The sequence below is a fragment of the Astatotilapia calliptera genome, chromosome 7 (assembly GCF_964374335.1).
Source record: "Astatotilapia calliptera chromosome 7, fAstCal68.1, whole genome shotgun sequence".
In the NCBI taxonomy this organism is placed as follows: Eukaryota; Metazoa; Chordata; class Actinopteri; order Cichliformes; family Cichlidae; genus Astatotilapia; species Astatotilapia calliptera.
Window position 1 is genome coordinate 23087292 of NC_137428.1, and position 26570 is coordinate 23113861.

Sequence of the window (26570 nt, forward strand, 5' to 3'; positions counted from 1 at the left end):
GTCTGTCCCTATGTGTTGGCCCTGCGACAGACTGGCGACCTGTCCAGGGTGTACCCCGCCTTTCGCCCTATGACAGCTGGGATAGGCTCCAGCGCCCCCCGCGACCCTGAAAAGGATAAGCGGAAGCGAATGGATGGATGGATATATCCACCTTTATCACCTTTACCATTATTACTTGAAATAATAATTTCAAGTAATATGATAATATGATTTTATCAGACTTTTTTAGACTTGGAGGAAATGTGGCCCACTCTTCTTTACAGAACTATGTTAGTTAATCAACATTTGCAGATATAATCAACACCTTGATTATTTACTTTTTTCAGCCATTCTGTGGTAGATTTGCTACTATTCTTGGGATCATTGTCCTGTTGAATGACCCAGTCTTGGGAAAGGTTTTGGTGTTTCACAGGCCTCACATTTGATTCTAGAATCCTTTGTTATGGAGAGAAGTTTACGGTCAACTTAGTGACTGTCCAGGTCCTGTGTCTATAAAACAAGCCCAAATCACCACCCCTAAGCTGTTCCATATTTGCCCAGGAACCCTTCCAAACAAGCCACACTTGTTCAGGCTTTTTTCTAATTCTACTGTTATGAATTTTAACATTCTGACCTTGGGATGAATCTGCTCGGATGTCCAGTTATAAGTAGATTGCAGCATTGTGTTAGCACACATCTGAAAGTTCCAGTCTCACTTGTTGATGAGCAATTAATCAAGTGCATTTGATCAGCAGCACCTGATTGCTACGTACCCTCTTAATTCTTAATAAGCATTCAGGGTGGACTAAGTACAGAAGGTAGTACCGAAAGCTTTACACACCATATATCCTGTGTTTGAGTCAAGAAAGTAGGTATGAAAATTAAATTTTTGTATGCCTTACCTCACATCCTTTGATGCAGTGGAGGAATTCTGGGTGTGGATACCATTTCAGCCCCATTGTACAGATAATACTCTGTAAGATAAATCAACATATGTGGGTTGAAACAAAGAAACACTGACGCTTGAAAAGTTGCTCTGTACAATTTATTTCCTGCCAGGAGATTGTCCTTTTTTCCCAGATTTCAGGCCACATAATCCCTAACCGTACTAAACTCAATGGGCACATTTAAGCTGTGCACGGACACACCCCTAAGACAGGGAAACATAGACGTTATCAAAAGAGCTCATGTGCTACTCATAGAAGCTTTTTTGTGAAGCCTCCTTTGCTTTACACTGAAACCGAGTAAATTGATTTTTAAAAGACATAACTTAAAAAAAAATGTTTTTTATAACTTAGTCATACCCCCAGGAGGATAAGGAACTGGAAGCATGAGAAAGACAGAAGCACAGAGGTAAGAGGACCAGGTTATCTAATATCTTTGCAGAATGTGTGGAATCCCATTCTGTTCTCCTGCTGTGTTTCTCTTCGAAATGCAGCAGAACACATTTGTGCTCAGGGCAGGTGGACAGCAATGTGTACACTGAATGTACAGCTATATGTGCTAATGCACCCTTCTAAGCATACACTGTACAAGAATATAAGGGTGTAAAGGGTGTAAATAGTTACATGACGATGAAAGGGCATTTTTAATTTCACGACTGTGACCTCATAAAGTCTGTGTCCCATGTTGGGAATTTGTACGTGAACAGGCAAACAGATGCTTTGCTTATAGGATATGTAAATCGAGCTTATATAGTACTGGCCATGACCAAAAGCACCATTTGCAGCAAAACCCCGCTGACCTCAGCTGGTCCATTTTTCAGATCCATTGTGCCCCAATATCTCACAAAGTTGACATTCTTTTCTTTTGTTGCTGCAAACTAAGGTATTTTTCATTACAGTCGTGTCAGCAAATCAATGCAAAAAGAAAGATACAGGCTTCAAGGTGGAGAGAATCAACAACATAGCATCTGAGGGCAACTGAGAGCTGTGAGAGTGATGCTTCTACTACTGTGATATAGTACTGCATAGCTGAGTCCAGACATGCCTGCTGTGTGTGTGTATGCCTGTGCGTCTACAGGGAAGGGCTCTAATGGTCAGTATATACGGTGGAATACTGAGAACATTATTTTATATTTCAGGTGAAACTTTTTGCAAATGCTGTACTTTTTCTTTCTTTCCTTCTTGTGCTCTACAGTGATGATGTCATCTAGAAACTCTCCCCTTCTCTCTCATTCTCTCTCTCTTTCCTCTCACTGCAATGTCGTAAATCATGATAATCCATGATTGTAGCCTGGCCTCACCCCTCACTACGTATGGGATCCTCACCCTCTGAAGCCTCCCCAGGGGACTGATACCACATAAAAATAGATCCCTATCTCAGCACCACCACAGAAGAGGTCATGTCATATAGAAAATGACTAATTCTGCAGTAAGCCCGACAGGGTAATTTTGCTGATAAAGGGGGAGGAGGGTGCTGAGGGCACAGAGTAGTCATAGATAGAGAGACAGGGAAAAGAAAGAGGGAAGGTGGAGATAAAGAAGGAGGAGAGAATTCTAAGTGGGTCACACTAAGAACCAAAATACAACTAGTTTAAAGGCAATAAATCAACATCACTTACTAAGGTGGGCAACGCTGATTTCCAGCTCAGCAAAGTAGAACTAGAAAGTGGGGACATTAATTCTCTTGTAGATGGTGCATGAAGAATTCCACCCTCTAGGGATAGTTTGCCAATTCCTACTTACAGCATTCCTGGTGTTATTACAACTGTTAGCCTTCACCATGACTATTATTATTTTTCACTTCCCACTACTGCAGTATCCTTCTGTTCTGTTTTGTTAATACCCTTTTTATCTTGTATTTCTGTGTTTTTGCATCCTTATCTCTTGGGTGGTCATTCAGTTTTATTTTTCATCTTTTTTTTGATACTAGAATTAACTGAGTAGGAACAAGGTTCACCATTAATGTCAGTAATAGCACTATGACAATTATGTGATCGCAAATCTAACATGCTACCATTGGGAACATCTTGCCACATGAGTGGCAGACCATTTTTATAGGGTGGCCAGACTAGGACCATTAGTCATTAGGAGGAATATAAACTGATTTCTTATCATTTATGATCACCCCTGGCCACTCCTGTGCCATAAGGCAAATTTCTGTTAGCCCTTTTAGATGCTACGGTAGTTGCTTATGACTGCGTGTATATGTTCGGGATGAGACTGTGTGCTCGCATTAATTATGATATATCAACACAGGATGAGCTGGCAGAAGGAGGGACAAAACAAAACATTACACTTGCTTAGACTTGTGGTCATTACCTTGAAAGCTTTACCTCTTCTAACCGCTTATCCTCAACACACTTTCCTACTCTTTAACAGTCATCCTACCAACATCACTTCTCTGACTTCTCTTACACTATCAGATGGACCCAACAGCATAACCTCAGGTTTGAAATGACCCCTGAGCACAAATCATATCAATTACACAAATCCATAAAAGCAGATCATTTCGTGTCCACATGGCCTAACCCACCCCTCCCCCGGCATCCACCACCAACTGCTGACTCAGTGTGACTCTGAAACAGAAACAAAAGGTGTTGTCGGAGAAAAAAAAAGAGAAAAATAAAATGTACTCTTTTGGTCAGGCGCGACTTCTCTAGTTTCAAAACTCGATGCTATTTAGTAAGACCTGTCTCTTGTTCTACAGCTAAAAGGGCATTAAGCTGACAAAAGTACTTAAGGCAGATTCAACATTTGTGGCATTGATACATTTTGAGAGTAAAATTAGAATTTAGACAACACACACAGTCCAGCTGTACCTCTACACAGCTGCTGACCTCAACCATAATCTTCATGAATATCTCAAATGACACCATGGTTGTGTCGGAGAGCCCCAAAAGAGACAAAATGTACGGTCCTGTGCTATGTGACCTTCTCCACCACAGCCTCCTACCTCTGTGTTTTGCTATCTGCCAAAAAAAGAACACTTTATTATTTAAGTACCTGTAAGGTATATCTAAATTAGGCCAATTACCAGTGAGCTTCAGTGTTCTTTAACAGTGATTAACCTGAATGAATAAGGTTGGTCACAGTGGCAGTGAGGGTGAAAACAAGTGCCTCACAACAATTCTTCAGCAAGACAAATACACTGGAATTTAGAAAAAAATCTTTACACCTTGGGAATAAAGTTCTTGTACCTCATTATCTCTCCACTATATCTACTACTATATCATCTTGAAGACTGAAAGGAAAGTGGGCAGCAGGAGGTTTTCATACTTGTTGTCAAGAATAAATTTTAAAAGGTTGCTATGCCTCTAATCCAAATATTTGTATGGCATTGGGTTGGCATTTTGCATTGCAAGCGATGGAGTCAGGATCAAGGAACTATATGTGAAATTCCAAGGAGAAGAGCTGTGCTTCACAGAACTTCGTGAAGTGCGTCTCTCAGAGCTGTGAGGCGCACACAAACACATGCAAACTTACCTTCAACTTAGGTGGATTTCTCCAGTGCTCCTTCATTACTTTTCCTACGGTCATATTGTGAGGGAGGATCACAACATCGTTGTTCCCCTCTCTACATGTCAGCTCACACTCCTCACCTGTGTTTGTTTGTGTGACAAAGTGACAGAGAGAATTACACTAATGAAAGATCAACACCACGAATGCCGAGATTTATTTTCCTCGTCATTGCCAAACCATTGTGAGACTATGTCACAATGGTTTGGCAATGTGTGAAAGATGAACCTAGTATAAAAAAAGCATTAAGTAACAGTAGATTTGTGCATACAGACCTATGCCGTGTCCTCGTTTGCATGAGTATTGCAGGCTATAATGGAGGTTTTGAGGTAAAGAACACTGGCCTTGGCTGTGTGGGCACAGGCGGAACGACCCTGTCCAATTTCCATCTTTTCGACAGCGGATCTCATTGGACCCTTTGCCCTGAAAATAACACATATATTGACAGACAAATAATTATACACATACAGACATACACACAGGTGCACAAACACTACTAGGCCAAGGACACTGAGATGCCATGCCACTGTACAGGGAAATACAATCCAATTTTTAGTAGGCATCCAACCCACAACGTCGAAGAGGCAGAACAGATTAAAAGGTGTATACATTTCAAAAGTCTGTGGCAGCAGGGCTGTTCTGGAAATCAATAGCAATCTAATTAGCATGGCGTCAAATTGAGTAGGGCTAAGGGAGACAGGGAGAAAAGCAGGCAGGGCAGAGAAAGACGTATCAGAAAAAAACAGCCAGGATAAAGGCTGTATCTTATTTTTCAGTCATTAATTCGTTAATTTAGTACATTATCATTGGTCATTAGTAATTATGTATGATATTACACAAGAGTATATTAATAACAATTTGTCTGTAGTGATTTCCAAACAAACAACATTACCAGTAATCCTGGAGAATCAGCCTGGTGGTACAAATTGTTTTAAATGCACTATATTTATCTGTGATTATATTATTTATTACTAAGTTATGCTGAACAAACAACACAAAAAAGAACTGTGAGGGTGCAAAGAAGAGATAAAAAAGAGAAGACAAGGACACTGGCAAAGCAAGAATAGACAGAGAGGAAAGAGATGGACAGACCTGCTTGCAAGTAGGGTGCAGCAGCCTCACCGTATGGGCAGAGCGTCCTGTGCCGGCGATAGCAGTATTACCAGCAGGGTCAGAGCAGTTTAGGGTGCAGGTACTGTCAAAACGAAACCCATTGGTACAGTTATAGGAGCCATGGAAGATCGGAGGTGGAGGATCACAAGTCACGGGCTCGCAAGATCCCTCGAGCCAGGTGCCGTCTTCTGTGCACTGGCGTTTGAATGCACGCCTAAAAGGAAAAGAGAGATGATTAATTGAATCACGTGCAGACCCTAATTTCATGTGGGAACAAAGTTTCAAAGTAGCAAAAAATGAACAAAAAAAATTTCAGTTTATTTCTTTACCGCTTGGGTTTATTGGTAACATGGTAGCCTGGCCTGCACTTGTACTTGCAGAGTGTGCCAACTTTTAAGTCTGACTGCTGGCAACGTTTTGTCTGCAGCACAGCATTGGGTACAAGAGGAGGGGCTGGGCAACGAAGCTCACATAGAGCCTCTGGGAAGGACCATAGACCATCCTCGAGGCAGGTAAGCGTGTTGTTTGTACCTAGAGAAACGAAAAAGGAAAGGATAAATGGAAAAGCATACAGGTCAGTGAATCAGTAAAACTAGGTCAGATCAGATGCAGTCGGCTTCAAAACTATGAGTTGTAGTGCAAAGCCAAATTTGAGGTTGTTTGAAAAAAGGTGGTCTTAGTTTAAGGGTCTTTTCTGTGTTCCTTGGCAATCAGTGGGAAGAAACCTCTAAAATTATTAGCAAGAACATCCCCTCTTGCCCCTGTGGGCGCTCTATCCTGCAAGCTCGGGTGCTCTACCAGAGTCCTGGGAGCTTGAGGGTCCTGCACAGTATCTCTGCTGTTTCTAGGACTGCGCATCTCGAATATTGTTTTTGGGATCTGCTGGAGCCACTTGCCTAGCTTGGGGGCCACAGCACCAAGTGCTCCGATTACCACTGGGACCACTGTTACCTCCCCACTCCATATCTTCTTGAGTTCTTTTCCCTTGAAACTTCTCCAGCTTCTCATGTTCCTTCTTCCTTATAGTTCTGTTACTTGGTTACTTGTTACTTTCTTCATCATTCATCTATCTCTACCGCTGTCTTCCTCTGCTCGTCCACCACTACTATGTCCGTGTGATTATCTATCACCAGTTTGTCTGTCTGTCTAGACCCCAGCCTCTGTGGATCTTGTGCTCAGAACTTGTTCCTGTGCTGCCATGATTAGTGCCTCTGCGCTATCTTTCAGTCCAGCTTTGTCCAGCCACTGGTAGGACTTCTGGATGTCACCATGCAGGGCTCTTTTGCTAGCTCTGGCCATCATCCTTGGTTGTGGCCATCTTCCTATGTACTCATGGATGTTTGTTGTCACATCCTGGACAGTGATTCTGACACTCCCCAAATCTTCCTTACATTTAGTGTTACGTCTTGGGGTGCTGGATTTGGGGTGAAACCCTCCATGCATGATGAGGAGCTTCCTTGTCTTGATGTCAGTGGCCTCTATCTCCTCCTTTGGTCAGCTTATTATCCCAGCAGAGAACCTGATAACCTGCAGGGTGTAGCTGTTGATAAAACGGATCTTGTTCTTCCAGTTCAACTGACTTCTCAGGATTTGCCTGACCTTTTGCAGGTATTTGGTGGTTGGAGTTTCCATTTCTCATTTGTGGTTGTCATTTGCCTGTGGAATTCCCAGGTACTTGTAGCCGTCCTTAATGTCTGCAATGTTCCCTTCTGGTAGTGCAATTCCCTCAGTTCTGACTACTTTTCCTCTCTTTGTTAACATCCGACTACATTTATCTAGTCCAAATGACATTCCAATGATGTTGCTGTAGATCTTGGTGGTGTGGATCAGTGAACAATGTCTCATTCAGTCCTAGCGTACAGCTTGATGTCATCCATGTAGAGGAGGTGGCTGATGATTGCTCCATTCCATAGTCAGTATCTGTAGCCAGTCTTGTCAATGACGATTGGGGACAAAGGATCTCCTTGGTAGATGCTGCACTTGATGCTATTGGCTTGAAGTTGGCCAAATCCACATTTAGTTCATGATAAAGGCTCTTAGGTTCCTTTTGATTCTGTATAGATCTAGGCATTCGGGATCCATGTGTGGGGCATCTGGTTGGACCACCCTTGACCTTCAGAACTGCTTTAATTCTTCATGGGATAGATTCAACAAAGTGCCAGAAAAATTCTTCAGAGATTCTTCTCATTGTCATCTTCTAGAAACCAGTTTGAGATCATTTTGTGATACGGTGCTAATTTTCAAAAGGCAATGTCAAATACTGGAAGCAGCTGACAGAAGATGATTACACCGTCATGATAAAGGGATGGAGATTATCAACAACAATACTCAGGTAGGCTTTGGTTGGTACTAAGGCTCCCAAAGTGTGACAAGAAAATAGCCTCACACCATTACACAACTGATACAAGACAGGATGGATCCATGCTTTTATCTGGTTTACACCAGATTCTGAACCTACCATCTGAGTATCACATCAGAAATCCTGACTCATTAGAGCAGGGAATGTTTCTTCAGTGTTTTATTGTCTAATTTTGTTCAGCCCATGTGAATCATAGCCTCAGTTTCCCGTTCTTAGCTGACAGAAGTGACACTTGGTGCAGTCTTCTGCTGCTGTAGCCCATTTGCTTCATGGTTACTGTTGCTTTTCTATCAGCTAAAACCAGCCTAGCCATTCTTTTTTGTTTCTGACCTCTGGCACCATTGCTTTTGTGCCAGGAGAACAGCTGCTATCTGGATATTTTCTCTTTTTTGGTCCATTCTCTGCAAACCATGTTCAAAGTCACTGATTAGATAATAGCATTAGCAAACACAACAAGTGTAACTAATAAAGTGACCAGCGGGTGTATATATTTATTGGAAAAGATCTCTGAAGGGTACCCTGTAAATATGAATCTGAACATGGATATGTCAGTGCTCCGCTAGGCAACTCACCCATTAGCTGGGCAGGTTCTCGACACTGAAATGTGCTCTTTTTGCCATAGGTAGTGCCTTCTGGAAAGTTGAAAATGGCAGGATGAACATGATACTTGTCTGGTAAACCACAGTCCACAGGCTCGCATGATACCTGTTTGTTCCACTTCCCATTTGCACAAGTTATTGTTACTGAAGTCTCTGACTGGAAAACAAGACATGATATAACACAAAGTAAATAACAAATAAAGAAATATAAGTTTTACAACATAGTCTACATAGATATATAATAATATTCATTGATGCAAGCTTTAATTTGCATATTGATGCGACAGACTGATGTAGTGCACTTGTCCTATAAATGTTTACCTCACAAAAAAATGACTACAGCAATTCTGCAATCATTTCAACAAGTTCCTAATCAGCGTGTAACCTAACAAAGCCTGATCGGGCTTAGCTTACTGTATGTCAGTAAGCCTCACAGGCCACTCAGCAGCTCAAGTAACTGCTGATAGCATTTGTAAGGTCAAGTCATGTACTTCAGACAACTGATATCCAGCAACTGCACAATCAGCCCTAACCCTAAACAGATTGACTTCAGTGGAAGTGTGACAGCTGAGAAACACACACAGACACACGCACGCATATAAAGTCTTCTACAAATAGAAGGCAAACCCCTGTGGGTTTAGTCTACATCCATTATTCATCCTCTTTCTGAATTTATGTGTAGTCACAAAACATAAGAAAGTCGTTATTATATTTAGGTAAGAGATAAACAATATGCTGGAAATAGTACAAAATCAAAGGGGGAAAAAAGTAGAAAGGTTACTTCATATTTACTGAGTTTGTAATTTCATAAACAAATAGGAACAAGTGGCTTTCCGTTGCTCCCTTCTGAAAATCAAGGCAGCCTCTCCAACTTTTGAAAGACTACAGAGGGTATCCTGTGTGCCTGGGCCTTTACATGTTGTTGGAATGTGGTAGGAAACCGGAGAACCAAGAGGAAATCCACACATGGGGAGAACATGCAAAATCCACAAGAAACAGACTCAAACAAGAGCAAACCCAGCAGTGGCAGCATAGCTCCACTATTTCATACAGAGGCACGCTTAAATCGCTTAAATCCAGTATAAGGGATTATCATTAAGGTAAATTACTTCTCAATTGCCAGACGTTTTGCATTTATTGTGTGTGTGTGTGTGTGTGTGTGTGTGTGTGTGTGTGTGTGTGTGTGTGTGTGTGTGTACACACTCTACACATGGCTATGTGAAACCATTCTGTTCAAGGGAAGAATATTGTCTAGAGAATATAGCATTAGAAAACAATATTTTCTTGAACTCCTGAGAACTGACAGGGCAATCAGAATAGTTCAAAATCCTTTCTAACTGTTTTTTTTTTAACTAGAAAAGTTTCCTCGTGTTAGGTTTATTCTCTATCAAAAATAGGTCTCATTGCTCCAGTTATTTGGCTTGTAGTGTGAGGTTTTCAGAGATGAGACGAAATTTATCTGAATGGGTTAATCCTCAATTTTTTTTTATCCTCTTCCATTAAGTAGAACCATGTAATCCAACAGGAATGTTTAAATCGATAGTCGTGCCAAGAAAGCTCACAACAAAGCTGTTAGAGCTCAATCTTTTTGACTTTTTATTCTCAGAACCAGAAGAGAAACCTGTGTGGGTAACCCATCAATTACACTGGTTGACTTTAATTACACACATCTTTTTAAAGCGAGGCCAAACTTCAACACAAACTGGACTCAGCTGGCAATACAAATGTATTGTTTCATAATCTTCTCTCTGTTTCCGTGTATATCTGTCTTTCATCTCAATCCCGTTACATGATACTGCGTAACAGTATCGGGTTCCCTCAAAATAAATAAGCTCCTTTCATATTTGGATGTCCAACAAGGTAACATATGCATTGCATGTGAGCGCCTTCTGGAAAACAACTGGGTGAAGAGTTGAATGAGTCAGTTGAGATGTGAAGCTGTGGAGAAGCAATGTGGACCATAGAAGCAACATTGAAACATCTCTTTTAAAATATGTGAAAATCTTAAGTACACTTGCAAAATTGTGCATGTGTGGGATAAGGTACGAGCTAATATGCACTTCACAAGTGTGGTCAATACTACACCCTACACATACAAATACACATAAACACACACGTTTACCTAGATGTGTTTGTGCTTTGGTGAGGGAGGTGATAGAGAACCCATCTATCACTAAAACAGCGTTTCAAAAATGCTGTGCAAAGATGGGGAAAAATCTGACAGAGGGATGACCATCTCAGGATGACTCCATCTATCAGGGCTTTTTATTTATTTTTTCCTGTAAAGTGGCCAGAGAGAGTTGAGTAAAACACACATAAGGGCCCACTTAGAGTCTGGTATGAAAAGGCCTCAGAGCAAGATGAAGATATTCCATAAATGTGATGTTTTTGGTCAAAGCGGTGGAAACTTCCTGTTATGACAGGGGCACTGGTGAAAGAGTGATTGATAAAGTAGAGAGAGATTCTTGAAAAGGGTTTCACCCCAGGTGGATATGACATGGGGCGAAGGGGGTCCTAAACCTCCCAGCATAACAATGACCTAAAGCACAGACCTGTTGCTTCAGAACAACGAGTCAAATACTTTCCTCTTAATTCTTTTGATCTTTTATAAGTGTGAGGAGCATTTGTAAATAGATTAATAATAAAAATCTACAAGACAGCTAGGTGTGCAAAAAGGGAAGAGCACTTTCTAAAGTGAGTATATATGTAGGTTTGTGTGTGCTACTATGTGTGTAAATGTGTGGGAATTTTCCTTCCTTTAAAAAATTTACAGCTGCCTGTTTCTCTTCCAGTAGCGATTTTAATAACCCTTGGCTATGCTTCCTAATTCAAGCCAGACAGACCTACAGACAAATGAACCAACAGACAACCCCTTCCTCAACTTAGGGATTTGTCTTCTTATAGATGGCAAACAAGCAAATTATAGCATGGTTGAACATTAATTGGAAGATAGATCTGCAATGATAAATAGTAGAATTACTAAGAATTAAGTATAATTTATGTGTCAGTCCTCGCGGAAAACCTCTTATAAAACATTTTTTTGTGAAAATCCTGTTCTAAGAATCAAAGGTTGTATTTGTGAAATATTCATACTGGCAATATCAGCGAATGGTTGCCCAAATGATTCTGGATAACGGTGTGGTCACAACAGCAGCGTGCTACTGAGAATGTAACTTTAGTCAGAAACCCATAGACCCCATATTTTATAAGTGTGAGGAGCATTTCAGCGTAACATGTCAACAAGCAGGGTGATTTTAATTTTACAGGCAACATTTTGATCTACAAGGTTTTCCTAAGAATCTATAAAGGGATTTACATGCTCACATCCTTGTTGGGCCAATAGCAAGCACATGTTTGTTTGTTTGATGAACACAGATTTAGTTGAGGGTTAGATCTCTTGTGTGTACAACTGACCTAAGGGGCACACCTAGCTATTACCATTAATATTTACAAAAAGAAAAGGTTACAGGGTAAGTGACACGAGGACAGGCCCCCAGTCTGTCACAGGGCTAACCGGGAGATACAGACAAGCATTTGCACCTATGAACAATTCAGGGTTACCCATTGACCTAACTCATGTATAAAAACATACATACTATGACAGGATATTAGAGAGCCCAGAGAGAAGCCACAAAGAGAATACGCTGAAAGTGGCCCGCCTGGATTTGAAGCCAGGGCCTTCTTGCTGTGACAACAGTGCTAACCACCACACCAGCGTGTTGTCCACAACAACATTGTATATGTATATGAATTTAGGATAATAGATACTTTACTTCATTGAGATTATCTTTTTTATCAGATGGTGACTTGCGATGGGGTTATTTTAATTCAGATACCTAAACGCTGTTTCATGGCAGGGAATGGTCATATCTGTAAAAGGGAATGCCTATATAAAATAGATGTGACTTCTTCAGTACCAGCACACAGTGTTCCCTAACCACTTCAAAGGAAGAGAAAGATTTGAAAAACAGACAGGAATAAAAGACACATATACAAATCAAGCAAGTGAGGGAAACAGATTTGTTCTGAAGATAGTATTATGTAAGAAGTTGGTGTTCCCAGAATCGCTTTGACATCAGTGAACCAAGAATGTAATCGGCTAATGAAATGAGACAAGATTATGCTTCACATTGGACTTTTCAACCTTAGTGTGGAGGTGTGCGTGTCTTTGCAAGGACTGTGCAGCTGAAAAAAAGATGAGAGCATATGAGCACTATGAATCTGGCCAGACCATTTTATTACCAGCGCTTTGACTCGAAGCACATTTCGTTTATTACATTTAAGACACGATGTGCCCAGTCTTTCTTTTGAATGTGAATTGCTTTATTTTACCAATTATATCCAGCAGTTGTACAGTTTAGGTTACAGCTGTGTTGCCGTTGGAGTCAAAGTTATACTCCTGATTGGACTGTATAACTTGCAATCAAACACCTTCATAAAGTTGCATTCCACTGTTAAAACAAATTAGAGTTATGTCAAAACTGATCATTTGCAGTAATGCTTCAAGTAAATAGTGCATTTTATTTGCTGTGAGACTATTTTGCAAGGTATTGCAAAGCTGCAATAGATTTTGAAATGGATCGAGAAAGTAGTAAAGACGCTTGTGGTTCAATAAGGACAATCTCTATTCACTCATCTGCCTATATTCCTGGGTATTCGGCCCGTTAGACTATTCTTTACATCACTTCCGATTTTTCACAAACTGGTTTCTGTCATCAAATGGCCCAACTATTTCCCTGCCTATCTTCTGTAAGCCAATCAATTTTTGGCAAATGTGAGAAGAGCCTTGGTGTTCTTTTTGGTCTTCAGAGGTTTTGTCCTTGGAACTCTCCCATATATGCCATTTTTGACCCATCATCGATCCACTCTTGGAGTAAGTTTGGGACTGCTCTTGTGCAAATTCACCACTGTTTCAAGTTTTCTCCATTTGTAAATAATGGCTCTCAACATGGCCTCTGAAATGACTTCTTTAGATTGTGCCATGATGTGTTATTCACAGTTAATTCATGATTTAACAATAGGGAAAATTACTTTTTCACTCAGGGCCAGGTAGGTTTGAATTTTCCCTCGACAAAATAAATCATCATTTAAAAACAGCATTTTGTAAGTACTCAGATTGTCTTACTCTAATATTAAAATTTATTTGATGATCTAAAACATTCATATGTGACAAATATGTAAATTAATAAGAAATCAGGAAGGGGGCAAATACTTTTTGAGAGTATTTTACATGTCTCCTGGAATTAAAGCTTTCCGGTTCCAGTTCCACCCAGAACATTTGGAAGTGCTGGGTGGTATGAAATCTTTGTGAAATACCCAGAGCTCAAAAGATGTTTTAATAGATGTTTAATAGGACTGTCTGCAGCCAGAACTTGTGACTTCTATGCTCATGGACAGTTTTGATAACTTTTATCGAAACTTTAGTGTTACCTCAGCAGTGGTAGTGTCCTCAGGGCTGACAACAATCAAAATGGAAATACTAATAAAACAAGAATGTTTATTTTGAGAACTCATGAACTGTATCACCTCTATCTTCATGTTATTGGAATTAAAAAAAAAAAAAACATATCTGAGACTGATTGATCCCAAAGGCTAATTCAAGTAGAATCTTTCTTCAAAGAAAAGTAGAAAAAGGGATATGTCTCTCTTTCATATTCATGTTTTCATATTCAAGTATTTATAGTAAATTTTGCATCTGTTCATGAATGTCTGTTTTCCATCTCACAAATTCACATATTCTCCTTTCTTGGCTACATTCTCATCCGACTTGTAGTGACTGATAATCCAGGAGGGAAAAAATTAATTCAAATTCTCTGTGGAGTCCCACAAAGATCAGACCTTGGCCTACTACTTTTAAAAGATCCAACATACTTTCTATTATGGACAATTTATCCATCCACATCTGGGTCAGAGTCACAGGGCTAAGCAAAAATGCTCAGACTCCCCTCACTTCAATCACCTCCACCAGGCTTTACTCTGAGCCACTCCTTCTTCACCCTATGGCCAAGACCAAACACAGAAAACTAATTTCCATCCCTTGTATCCTGGATCTCATTCTTTGAGTTACTGTCCCTAGCTTGTGGACAAAGGTGAGGGTTAGAATATAGATTTACCAGCTTCACAGCTTCAAGCTCAGCTCTTATCATCCCAACAAATGCCACATCAATCCGTATGTTAATCTCACACTCCATTGTCCCCTTCCCCTAGGGGCTGCAACTCCTCCCCCAACCCAGAGTGGGTACCCTTTCCTCGCTGTGAACCACGGCCTAAGACTTGAAAGTGCTAATTCTTATCCCTGTCGATTAACACTTGACTGAAAACCAACACAGCATGTGTTAGAGGTCACCACTCAAAGGAACTAGAAGGACCATATCAGTAAAAAAGCAGTCAGCTGGTCCTGAGGCTACCAAACTAGAAACCATCTGCCACAATTTTGCTTTTACTTTATACCACTATAAAATGTGCTCACATCTACAAAACTGAGCACATGCCTTTCATCTGGCTGAATGGATACAAAAGTTATTCATAAATAACAAGTCCTTGTAATATCTTTGAACTGTCAATCATCATTTGTGGCAAACACTCAAAGTACTACACAAGAAAATATTTGGCATAAAACTCTTCCTACTTCCTCTTCTGTCCTTTCTGCTTCCATAACAGCTTACTTACTGCATACTTTTTGCCTCTCCTTTTCTTAAAAGCATAAATTATCACTAAACGAACTGACATTGGTGAATAGACAGATTGTGCATTGTCAATCAAAATATAATGCAATTATAAATCTGCAAAGAAAAATCAACTCCAAGGTTTTGTACATAAAATGTGTATGTCAGTAGCTTTTAATGGATTTTTTTACATACACACACATTGTTTCTGTGCATACATGAGTAAACTACTTTGTGGTACTAGAACCAGTCCAGTTAGGACAGCTTGCACACAACATATGGAACAACCAACAGAAGAAGTATCTTTAGCAATATTAAAGTCAGAGTCCAGACCACGCATCAGAAAAGCAATTATGTGTAACCCTTCTTATACCCTTAATCCGCTCTTGCTTCTCTCTCCTTCTTGTTTTAATTCATGTTCCACATACAGCTCCCAAACATACCATACAGTACAGGCGAGTACTGTTTCTTTTTCTCCAGGCTACAATACACATGTGCCATCTCTCTAAGAGAGCATTAATAGATTGTTTTGCAGACAGCTTTACAAAGCCATAGAGAAGGATAAAGCATTTATATGGCCTTTATTGCATCTTGGTCAAAATCCAAAAGGTTTACAATGTGGTGTAAACTACCCAGATCATTTGTTTATGTGTGGTGTGCAAGCATCTGTGTGTGTGTACTGTATCTCCCCACATCTCCATGCAAAGAGATTTCCTTGTACTCCTTGTACTTGACTGTTTGTTTGTTGGTATCTGCATGGAAGCATTTAATATGTGCTGCTTTGTGACAGTGGCAGCAAATCTCTGCCTTTTAACAGAGACTTCAATGTGTGCAGAATGAGCAGGAATGGCGCTAGGGAAAGAGAGGGAGGGAGGGAGCGAGAGAGAGCGAGCAGACACTATGCTATGATGTCATCATCCCAGTGGACCAGAAATACAAAGTGACTGTTTGAGGTGATGGTGCAGCATGCTCAGCAAGAGACTAAACACTTTTATGTCTGTGCTTGTTTAATGCATGTGCGTGTGGCGCGCCCATGTGTCTGTGTGTGCGTGTGGATGTGTCTTTGTATGTCTATGTGTAGTAAACTAGAAAAAGGAGAAGACTGGGGCTCCACTTTTCAGTGCAGCACTCATCTACCTGGAAGATTATGATGTCATTGTCCCTGGAGGGTTACTGTGCCAAGCATGTTTTTTTGTTTTTTGTTTGTTTTTTTGCAGGTGACAAAGTAAATCCATAAACAGAGAAGAGAACAGAAAGAACGTTTGTTTGCACTTTTGTCTTATTGACATTTGTGTATTTGAGTTTACATGAAAGCTTGTTTGAATATGCATAGACGGCTTCATGTGTGCATGCATTTTCCAGTAACTACACAAAAGCTCTGACATTTTTGCACTTGAATGCTTGCGTTGTATGTTTATGCGTTCTTGTTTCTCTGTGTGAAATGAGCTATGTAGCTGCCTATACGTAGTTAAACATGTGTGCAGCAGTGTGTTTGTATGCTCACCTGACTCTTGATGATGTCATCGTCCTGGTGGACTTGCAGGACATATCCAGAGTTGCAGGAGATGGTGCAGCGGTCTCCATTGTAGAAGTGGTGGCCAGGGCTACTGCACTGCTCTGCATTGCGGATCCGGGGTTCCTGGCAGTCAATGGCCTCACACGAATAATGTACACAACTACGAGGCATTGTGTGTGGGGGCAGGGGTGGGAGGGTGTTAAAGAAGAAGAACAGACAACAGAGATGACAAAGCTAAAAAAAATAAAAAATAAAACAAATTTGAAAATACCACTAATACACATTTTTTGTGAATATAATAGCACTGCAAACTCAGAAACGTGGAAGCAGTGCTCCAAAAGAGACAAATTATACATCGAATCCGCCACATCATCCATCAATGACCGCTTAACATACCAAATCAATAAACTACACGGAGAAAAGGCTGCCATATTCTGCAATGCACATGAAAGCGGAGTGTGAATATTAGGGAATTAAGAACAACGGGATAGATGCTGTGCAAGCTACAATGGTGCAGTTTGACCACAGTTCTGTTAGGATCCTGATGGAGAAGGCGTTTAACACTCTTGGAATGCTTGGGTGCCCAAGGCACCTTTTTACAACAGTCTGCATTCTGTAGTATAGGGTTCCCCTATGAAGTGAAGAAAGAAAAGAAGGAAAAGTATTTCACTCTCCTTCTCTGTCATTGTGTATGTGTGCGTGTGTGCGTGTCTGTGAGGGGGTGGGGGACCGAAAAGAGAGAGAAAGTATGTAAGAAAATACAGATCTGGAGAAACATTGTTAAACTCAGTCCTGCAACAATGGAATTTGTATCTTTCTTTTTTCTGTCTTATTTTACCTGCTTTCATTCCACATATTTTTTGCACTGCATGCCTTCTTTCTCAAGATTGTTAATAATCTAAGCCTTCTGTTTACATATACTGTTCCATATGCCCTTCATTTTTTCCCTTATTTTGCTCCCAGTATGTTAACTCATGTTGACAAAAAGCTACGTTGAGCAGGTGAAGAATAATTATAAAGCACAAGAGCAGCGGTCCCTTACGTCTACTCTTTGAGGACAAGCTTGGGAGACCTAGGAGGCTGCTTCATGGACTCTATGGCTTTGAACAAAATCTCTTTGTGGTTTTTTGCTAGTCACTCTGGAATTTATGACATAAATTACAATTAACTACCTGGAAAACTAGCCTCCTTTCCTGCAAATGAGAATACATTATACACCACAGGGGAATAGTTTGTATGACAGAAAGGAGAATTCAAGAGAAATGAGGGAACTATACAAAAACTTTTGTGAATATTGTTTCTTTTTCTGTTTTGTTGTTTGCGGGGACAAATAAAAGTCCAAGAGTTCTCACTCTGGTGATGAGTGTAAAAGTTAAGAGAAGAAATGTGTGACAAACTGAAACAAAACCAATATATACACACATATGTATATACATATATACATATATGTGTGTGTGTGTGTGTGTGTGTGTGCGTGCATTTTCTTGCAGACAAGCTTGGGACATAAAACTGAGTCATGTTAATAGCTCCTGTAGTTAACAACTCAGGGAAAAAGGGGATGTGGTGTTTTGTGGAGGCATAAGTATTACGGGAAATATGCTGCTCAGCCCAGGAGAATGAGAGAAGGAAAGTGGGCGCAGGAGGCACAAAAAAGGGGAGAATTAAGAAGAAGACGATGGCAGTTAGAGGGAAAGGAGGGTCATGTGCAAGTAAAGGATGAGAAGACAGAAAAGGATACCAGAAGTAGTGGAGGAGCAGAGATGTAACAAATCAGGGAAAGGGAATCGGGATGTAAAAGAAAATGTAGAAGAGAGACAAGCAGCTTTCAAAGTGGGATATAAACAGTATAATGTAGATGATGAATTGGTATTGATTAAAGAAAAACAGACTTAAGACACAAAAACACAAAGCCTGGATTCTTCATGTCTAAACGGCACTGAGCTGCACTATATTATCATATTCAGCTTGTAGCATGTTCAGAGCTTCTGAAGATAAGTGGGTATTGTCTCTTTGGCTTGCCATCATATAAGCAGTGTTTTCAAGAGCTTCTGGAAATTAGATCAGGTTGAGAGAATATGAAAGAAAGAAAAGTCGGCAAAAAGTCTTGGAGAAAGCAACTATGCCTCTGTGTGCGGCAACAAACAATTTCCTGGCTGATGCAGATGCACAGCAGTTTTAATCTATTTAGGTGCACTTGGATGTCTAACTGGCACACAACAAAAGCCACAAACAGCTCTATCTCTCCACACAGAACTTCAGACCATCCATTCTTTGGGTATTGTGGTGCGTATTAGTGCATTTCTTGTTGAAAGGTTTGTGGAATCATCGTCCCTGTGAACTGTTGCGTGCATGACGGTGGTGTGGAAATTGATCAATTCTGACTGTGTGTGTGGTCTTCTTTAGGTATGTTTGTGAGTGGGTACTTGGAGGTAGTGCAGGCTCAAAATTGTTATTTTATAGCCAAATAGGTAATAACTGTTTTGGTGTTTCAGCCAGCAGCTGTTGAAAATGATGTAAGCATCTTTATTGGCTTTTATTATAGTTATTGTTATTATGAAGCTTTCTTTTCAGCTGTTATGAATCTTTATGCATCTCATGGTATAATTTCCAATTTAGAAATGGTGCTCTGTACTTGGCCTCCAATTTGATGCCTGATTGATGGCCAGTTTAAAGTTAGAGTTGAAGAAACCGCAGCTTGCAGCCTCAGTGCCCTATTAAACAATGCAAGAAATTTACAGATGAAAAAACATTTTTGGATTTTGTAAAAAAAAAAGAAAAAAGAAAAAAATAGCTGGAACTTAACACAACAGCAAATTGAACTGTAACGAAAAGTTAGTGTTGAACCCTGGCTGGCAGCTGGTTATAAATTTATAAGTTACGAGGTCCAATGAACTGCCAAGGATATTACACTTGTGAACTCTCATTAACTTGCATAGTTAATGCATTTCAGATTCAAATGTTCACATACAGGTTTTAGTTCTCCTTGTCTTTTATGTTTACATATATATACAGCATGTGCTGAATATATATGTAAACATATCTATACAAAATATATGAAGAGAAGAAAATACTTTGGAGTCTGGAAGGCTTGTTTGATGCAGTACTGAGTAAAGGATCAAGATTTTTTTTTTAAAATAAATTTAAGTAGTTGTTCTCCAGGATTTCTGGGGGTCCTTTCAAAGTTTTTCTCTGGACATTAGCTGCCTTTTTCACTCATTTATGACAACAGATGATGAGTGAGTGGCTACAGCCATCTGTAAAGCACGGTGGAGGCTCAGTCATGGTTTGTGGCTGTACTTCAGCCAGTGGGGTTGTGTGTTTTAGAATTACAAATACATAAAGTATGGTCAGAGTTTGATTCTCCATGCAGTACCATTTGCAATACCACCTTAAACACAACATCTTCATTTTTCACCATGACAATGATCTCAAACACACTCCCAATCCAGTAAAAGCATACCTGGATAGAAAAACACAAAGTACAGTACAGAATCTTCTTGAACACAACAAAAGGCAGCCAACATCCAAAGTAAAGCTTTCAATGTCCTTCAAAAAGCCTGGAGCACTCTTCCTGAAGAACGTTTAAAGAAATTCCAAGAGAGCTGTTTGGGGGCAATAACAGTTTGTCTGTATGCATAAATATGTGACTTGACAGCAAATACATATCATAACAAGCTCTGTGACTCAGAAACAAGACTTATTCTTTTGTTTAATAAATTAAAAACTAGTATAAATGCACCCGCATTCCTCCAAAACACATACAAACACTTGACTATAGTGTAAATTATACATGCATGCATGTGTGTGTGTGCGCGCGCGTGCGTGTGTGTGATATAACATGTTCATGATGTGATTTCGCATGCTTTCGACTGACGTCTGTGTTAAATATGTTAGCATCTTTTACAGCGCTGTTACGTTTGTATATTTTTAGCCTCACCTCTGTCCTGTGGGGTTGTAGATCTCATTGCTTTGGCAGCCACTTATTGTGATGGGGTCAAAAGACTGGAAGGAACGCAGGGCTACGCCGGAGATGGCCACGAGGTGAGAGGAAAACATCACCAGGATAGCCTTGGTGTGGTAAAAGGCCACTGACAGGTCATGACTCACTGGGATGACCAAAGGGTTTGTGCGACAGCTTAGACGCCACTCACCTGTGGAGAGGATATTGGGGCCGAGAGCAGAAGACAAAACATTGTGCATTGACGTCGAGATAGGGAAGGTAGGGGACAGAAGCAGATGTTAACCAACCTCAAAGATCAAAAAGAAGAGGAGGCCTACAAAGGAGCTGGTGATGAAAAGCTGATACCGTGTTCTAACTGAGACATAGCCAATCAAGTTACAAAACAAAGGGATGAAAGCAACACATGCTTAAGGGGGCGGCATTCTAAATGACGTATGCTTTCATCATTTCACTTAGACTGATACAGAGGTAAGTAGTAGTTTGAAAACACATTAAGATAATTCTCACCTAGGCTATGGATCCCCTCTTTGGTGTCCACCAGTTGAACAGTAATATTACATTGTGTCTGATCAATGAAGCCAGTCCCATCAGCAGCCAAGTGTATAATTACTGCTGCTGCCACCATGGGATGAGAAAAGTGGGCCTGAATAAAGGGAAAAGCACAAAGTTAAGTAAAATTAGTCACATGTTTGTGTTTGTGTGTACAACTAGATTTATCCTAATTTGTTTAGTATCTAATACACAGATACTTTCCCAATCCAGGCGTCTAATGCTGATTACTCTCTAAAGCTTTGTCAGTATCAGTACAGCAGTTTGACATTATTACAAAGAACACTCAACCCAAAAGCGCAATTTTCAGGTGTCATCTGAACTATATTTCATGGATATTGGTGTTACCTTGAGCCAGTATGTATAATATCCCCAGGCTGAATCAGCCACTCGACAGGGGAACCATGCGTACTGCGACACTCCATCAGATAGATCAAACACCTTGGATTGACATGTCTGGAGAAATACAAGTGACAAAGAAAGGAGAATGAACAATTTTGTACAAATCCTTTTGTTAAAATGTTCTTCTTTTTTTAAACAAATGAGACCAAATTTCTCACAGAAGAAAAACTGTCAAGAAAGTTTTTAAAAAGCACACACATATAAGGAGCTGGTCTCCAACCACTTGCAGTCAGTTGCCATGTTTAAAGAAACTTTGGTGTCTCAATATGGCAATGAAAGACAGAGTCAGTCTGCTATCAGTTTGCAGTTGAAAGACACTAAAAAAGCTTGCTTTTATTTAGGAATATAATCAGAATACAACCATCTGGCAACCAGTTAAGTCCAGTTCCCAAGGAGATGCATCGTGAACTAGTTGCACAGAATGAGTCAGGCTGTTTGCAGTGTGTTGGCAATCTGTCTGCATTTATAAATGAGAAGGCACTTATTTACAAACCTGTCTGAGACAGACTGCTGTCACTTTGAGTTTGACTGTGATTGTTTAGAGGCAGGTTGCCTCCCACCAAGCGACCTGTGCAATCACGTTGCAATGTGATCTCCCAGAGGTTAAAGCTGTTTCATTGTCAACCTCTGGGAAATCATTTTGTCGCTGAATGTGAAAAAAGTTCAGTATAATCACAACTGGTGATTTTTCCTGCTCGCAAGAAGGTAGCTGTTGTATTCTTACTCTACTGTGACTAAGCCATAAGTGGAGGGTTTGGTGGACTTTGGCATCTTTTCTCTGCTTTCTGGAGAAAATGTGATTCTGTTGGCTTATTTGAGTAATGACCTTCAGCTTGCAAAGGGGCAGAATGTAGTCAAGTGTAGAGCAGTTAAGAGCAGAAATAGCATTTCCAAAGGTGACGCCATCTACCTCAGACAGAAAAGTGTAGAGTATCTATTCCAAATTTGGAATTTGTTGGTGCCCCAAGTGGAGAAGTATCTCCAGGGCCTTATCCATGAGTATTTACAGATGACTGTACATATCCACTGTTTTCCTTCTCACCTCACCTCACTGTACATGTTAGTGATGATTTGAACAAAAATTCTGATTGATTATTCCATTAGACCCAGTCCAGTTAGGTCTTTGCTGGATTTTTTTCCTATTTCTTATGAACATCAGACACTGTTCAGATGCAGTAGATTGTATTTTCTAGGCCTGTTACCACGTTTGTCCTACACTTGTCCAGTTTCCTCAGATCTTGTAGGGACACACTGCACAACGTGCTGAGATTAGTTTTCATTTGATAGGGAATCACTTGTAAGTTCTCTTGCAACAAGCTGCTAGTGTTTAAAGACACAATCTGAAAACGAATTCTTTGATAAGCTATCTGTGTAGACACAACACTGATTCATCCCTTGAGCTGGATATCTTTTTTAAATGCTTGAATCATTCACTGGTCAATGCTTGTTCAACAAAGAAACATTCCCCTGAAATTGGTCAGTAGCCAATGTCTAAAGAAAAGGTTCGAAAGACTTTCAGAAAGCCTGGAGAACTATTGCTCAAGACCACTTTAAAACAATTACAAGAAAGTCTACCTCCTAATATATTTCCTTTACATTGATGGGTGACTCAGTATTTTTCTCAGTACTGTATATAGAGTGTGCAAGCATCTAGACCCTTACAGTGTCAATTCCTATCAGCTACTGTTATCAGGGATGATTCCTGAAAAGCTTGTTCACTGTGCTGTGACCCCTACTTTTCCACCACCGTCACTGTTTGTGTACTGTTTGGAATGACGTGCAACTGACGTGCATTGTGTGCAGGACTGTTTGTTTTTGTCAACAAACCCAGCATCCTGTTGTGACACATGCTCCACACCCCCCTCCACTTTTTCTGTCTTTGATTCTTTTTATACTTGTCTCTGTTTTATGTTCTCAGCATGCCCACTCTGTCATGCCGCGCACGTCCGCTAGAAGCCCTCAGAGAGTATTTGAAATTTTATGTAGCACTTTAATTTGTGACTTGTGTTGCAGAAATTACTCACTCAAAAAAAAGTGCAGAAAAAGACAGTTACTCTGTTTTATTTTTCAGTTTAAATTATGTATCTGTTACCTTTATAAAAGTAAAAAGAAAATTATGGGCAGAAATCAGTGCCATCAGAAACTGAATTTGAATAAGTTAAATTTGAATTGCTCGGTTGAATCTGAATTGGAACTTGAATAAATGCCTTTAAAAACTGAATATGACTTAGCCTAATTTGAAATTCAATTTATTGGTTTGAAAATGATCATCACTAAATTAAAATTGAATTTTATATTTTGAAAATGAATTTATTTGCTTTGAAACCATATTTTATCCTTTAAAAGTTTAGCTCTCGAATAAGTTCAGATTCACTTCTCACCATTCAGTTTCAGTTCTACAATTCAATTTCAGTTCCAAAATTCAGTATTTTGGGACTTACATCCGGTTCCGGTTCAAGAGTAATCGAGCCCAGATTAATAGAACTACGTTTTACTAGCGGACCGAAAGTGTTACTGACAGTAATCTACGCGTCTTGAGCTGAATTAAGACTTCAGAAGTCATTCGTCATGTCGAATGACCAGCGGATAAACTCTCAGGTTGGTAATAAATGTATTACATGTAATTCAATCCGAGCATTTCAAATTTAACTTATTCAAATTCAGTTTCTGATGGCACAGATTTCTGCCCATTGGACTGTACCATCTGCTGCAGTACTTGTTGCTCTTCTTGTTGCAGAACATAGTTTTTTTGGACACTGGCTGTATGTTTGTGGTTGTTGTCATGTTGAAAAATAAATCTGGGACTAATCAGTTGCCTTCTTCATGGTATTATGTTATGGATAATAATAAAATGTATCTGGTTAACCAAAGTGATTTGTACAATAATGAGGCTCAGCTTAATATATACTATTTATCATGCCAGGATCGTCCAGGTACACAGAGGTAAAAGAAAAACTATAACATTCCTCGTTTCTTTTCTTTTCTTTCTTTTCTTCTTTACCTTATCTGCTTTGAAGTGTGGCTGTATACAATGACTGCAAATACATTTGATTTCTGAAAGTCAGCAAACAGATCTGAATTATGAACAGCTAGTATTGTGTGGGGTTATACATTACATGACTGCAGAATCACATATATTATATGTCATATAATATATCATATAATATTACTGTTGTGCATTTGGTAACATAATAAAAAATCTCTAACCTCTGGGAGTTCAGAAAAGTGCATTAATTTACCTCATTAGCTTTGGCAGTATCGCGAGCCATGTCTAAGTGATATGGAGAAAAATAAATAGGAGAAACGGTAAAAGACTATTGAGTGGTAGATAAACAGATAATGAGAAGAGAGGACACATACCCAAGGGCAGTGAGTTTCACTTGCTGCCCTGAGCTAGTGAAATAAGACACTAGTAACATGAGACTTTTGCTACTGTAAGATCCTGCCACTGTGGAAAACTGTCCAGAGCAGCTATCTGTCCATATATCTGTCCCCTGGATCTGTTGACGTGACCTTTCCGATTAGAGCTGAAGCGGCAGAAATGAGAAATGCAGGTGACAAAACCTAAGATAAGTTGCCATGACGGTATGGGACTACTTGGAAGCAATCATGATGATCTTCAGGTTTTTTGAAAACAGTTATGAGAAAATTTGCTGAATGGTTTGCTGAAAGTTTGCTGAATGCAAAAAACAGGGTGTGAATTTATACCTCACATACCGCCAAACAATGGAGGGAAATAGTTGTTTGATTCACCACTGAATTTGTAAATGTGCTCACACAGAAAACAGTTCCTAACTTTTATAGTAGTTTTATTTTTATGGAAAGAGAAAGAATAGCAACCGAATATCAAGAAAAAACAAATGACATAAAACCCCAAAAAGTTGATTCTGTTCATCCATATGTAGAGTTTTCAGTGGGAGAAACGTTTCGTCACTCCTCCAAGTCACCCCAACCTTATAAACATTACATGAAACTGCCACCACTGTGAGGATTATATATGTCCGTTAATAACATAAAAATTATAAACTCATTTGCATGTCATTGAGTGAAACAATTATTTGATCCCCAAGCAAAACATAACTTAGTACCAGTTGGAGATCCTGTTCCTAGCTGCTCAGCAGGTTTGTCAGTAGGGATTTTGTGTTCTTGGTGACGGTGGTTCCAACTGCCTTCAGATCATTGACAAGCTGCTCCTGTGTAGTTTTGGGCTGATCCACCACCTTTTTCTTTATCATCCTCACGCCATGACACAAGACCTCCAGACCAAGGGTGGTTGCTGGTCATTTTGTATTTCTTCCATTTCCAAATAGCTGCACCAACAGCCATTACCGAGCTTCCTGATGGTCTTCCTGACATCCTTTGGCAGATCTTTGGTGTTGTCTGTCTTCATTGAAATTGATTTGGGTGTGCTTTATATATATATATATATATATATATATATATATACATATACACACATATATATAACGAGGTGAGATCAGTAGTATCTGTAATTTATTGTAACAGTGCCTGTGATTGATTGATTGATCAGTTGCAATCTATATGCCACATGGACACATAGTGGAAGAAAGAAATTTGGCTGGGTTGTGGGGGATCAAACACTTTTTTCACTCAATGACATGCAAATCAATATAAAACTTTTAAGTAATGTGTTTTTTTTCTGTATATATGGTTGATATCCTGTTTTCATTAAAATATAACTACCATAAAAATATGAGTTTTCATTTCTTTGGAACTGAGCAAACTTACAAATTCAGCAGGGGATCAGATAATTACTTTTTCCACTGTACAGTGGTCTGCTAATTTGCTGCGGGCCTGTTTCCATTACTAACTCTTCAGTGACAGCGGATGACAAAACCTTTTATATGTATAAGCCACGTACTTGTTTATGTAAACACACATATCACTCCCTAGACACTCCTGATTCTCCTGTATTTCCCCACCCTCAAGAAAACAACCCTACCTAT

At 39.7% G+C, this 26570-nt stretch overlaps 1 protein-coding gene across 2 annotated transcripts in view; it reads right to left on the reverse strand.

Moving 5' to 3' along the window:
* Positions 1-26570, reverse strand: part of pappaa (pregnancy-associated plasma protein A, pappalysin 1a) — a 106241-nt gene that overhangs the window by 18831 nt on the left and 60840 nt on the right. The window contains exons 11-20 of one of the 2 annotated variants that reach the window (XM_080304252.1): positions 21550-21657; positions 21160-21295; positions 20629-20842; positions 16680-16851; positions 8484-8667; positions 5882-6083; positions 5532-5766; positions 4715-4862; positions 4407-4522; positions 882-953 (exon numbers count right to left, since the gene is read on the reverse strand). In XM_080304252.1, coding sequence (XP_080160378.1) covers positions 882-953; positions 4407-4522; positions 4715-4862; positions 5532-5766; positions 5882-6083; positions 8484-8667; positions 16680-16851; positions 20629-20842; positions 21160-21295; positions 21550-21657 — 1587 coding nt within the window. The remainder of the gene's footprint in view (positions 1-881; positions 954-4406; positions 4523-4714; positions 4863-5531; positions 5767-5881; positions 6084-8483; positions 8668-16679; positions 16852-20628; positions 20843-21159; positions 21296-21549; positions 21658-26570) is intronic. The other variant, XM_026173684.2, reaches the window with a different exon arrangement.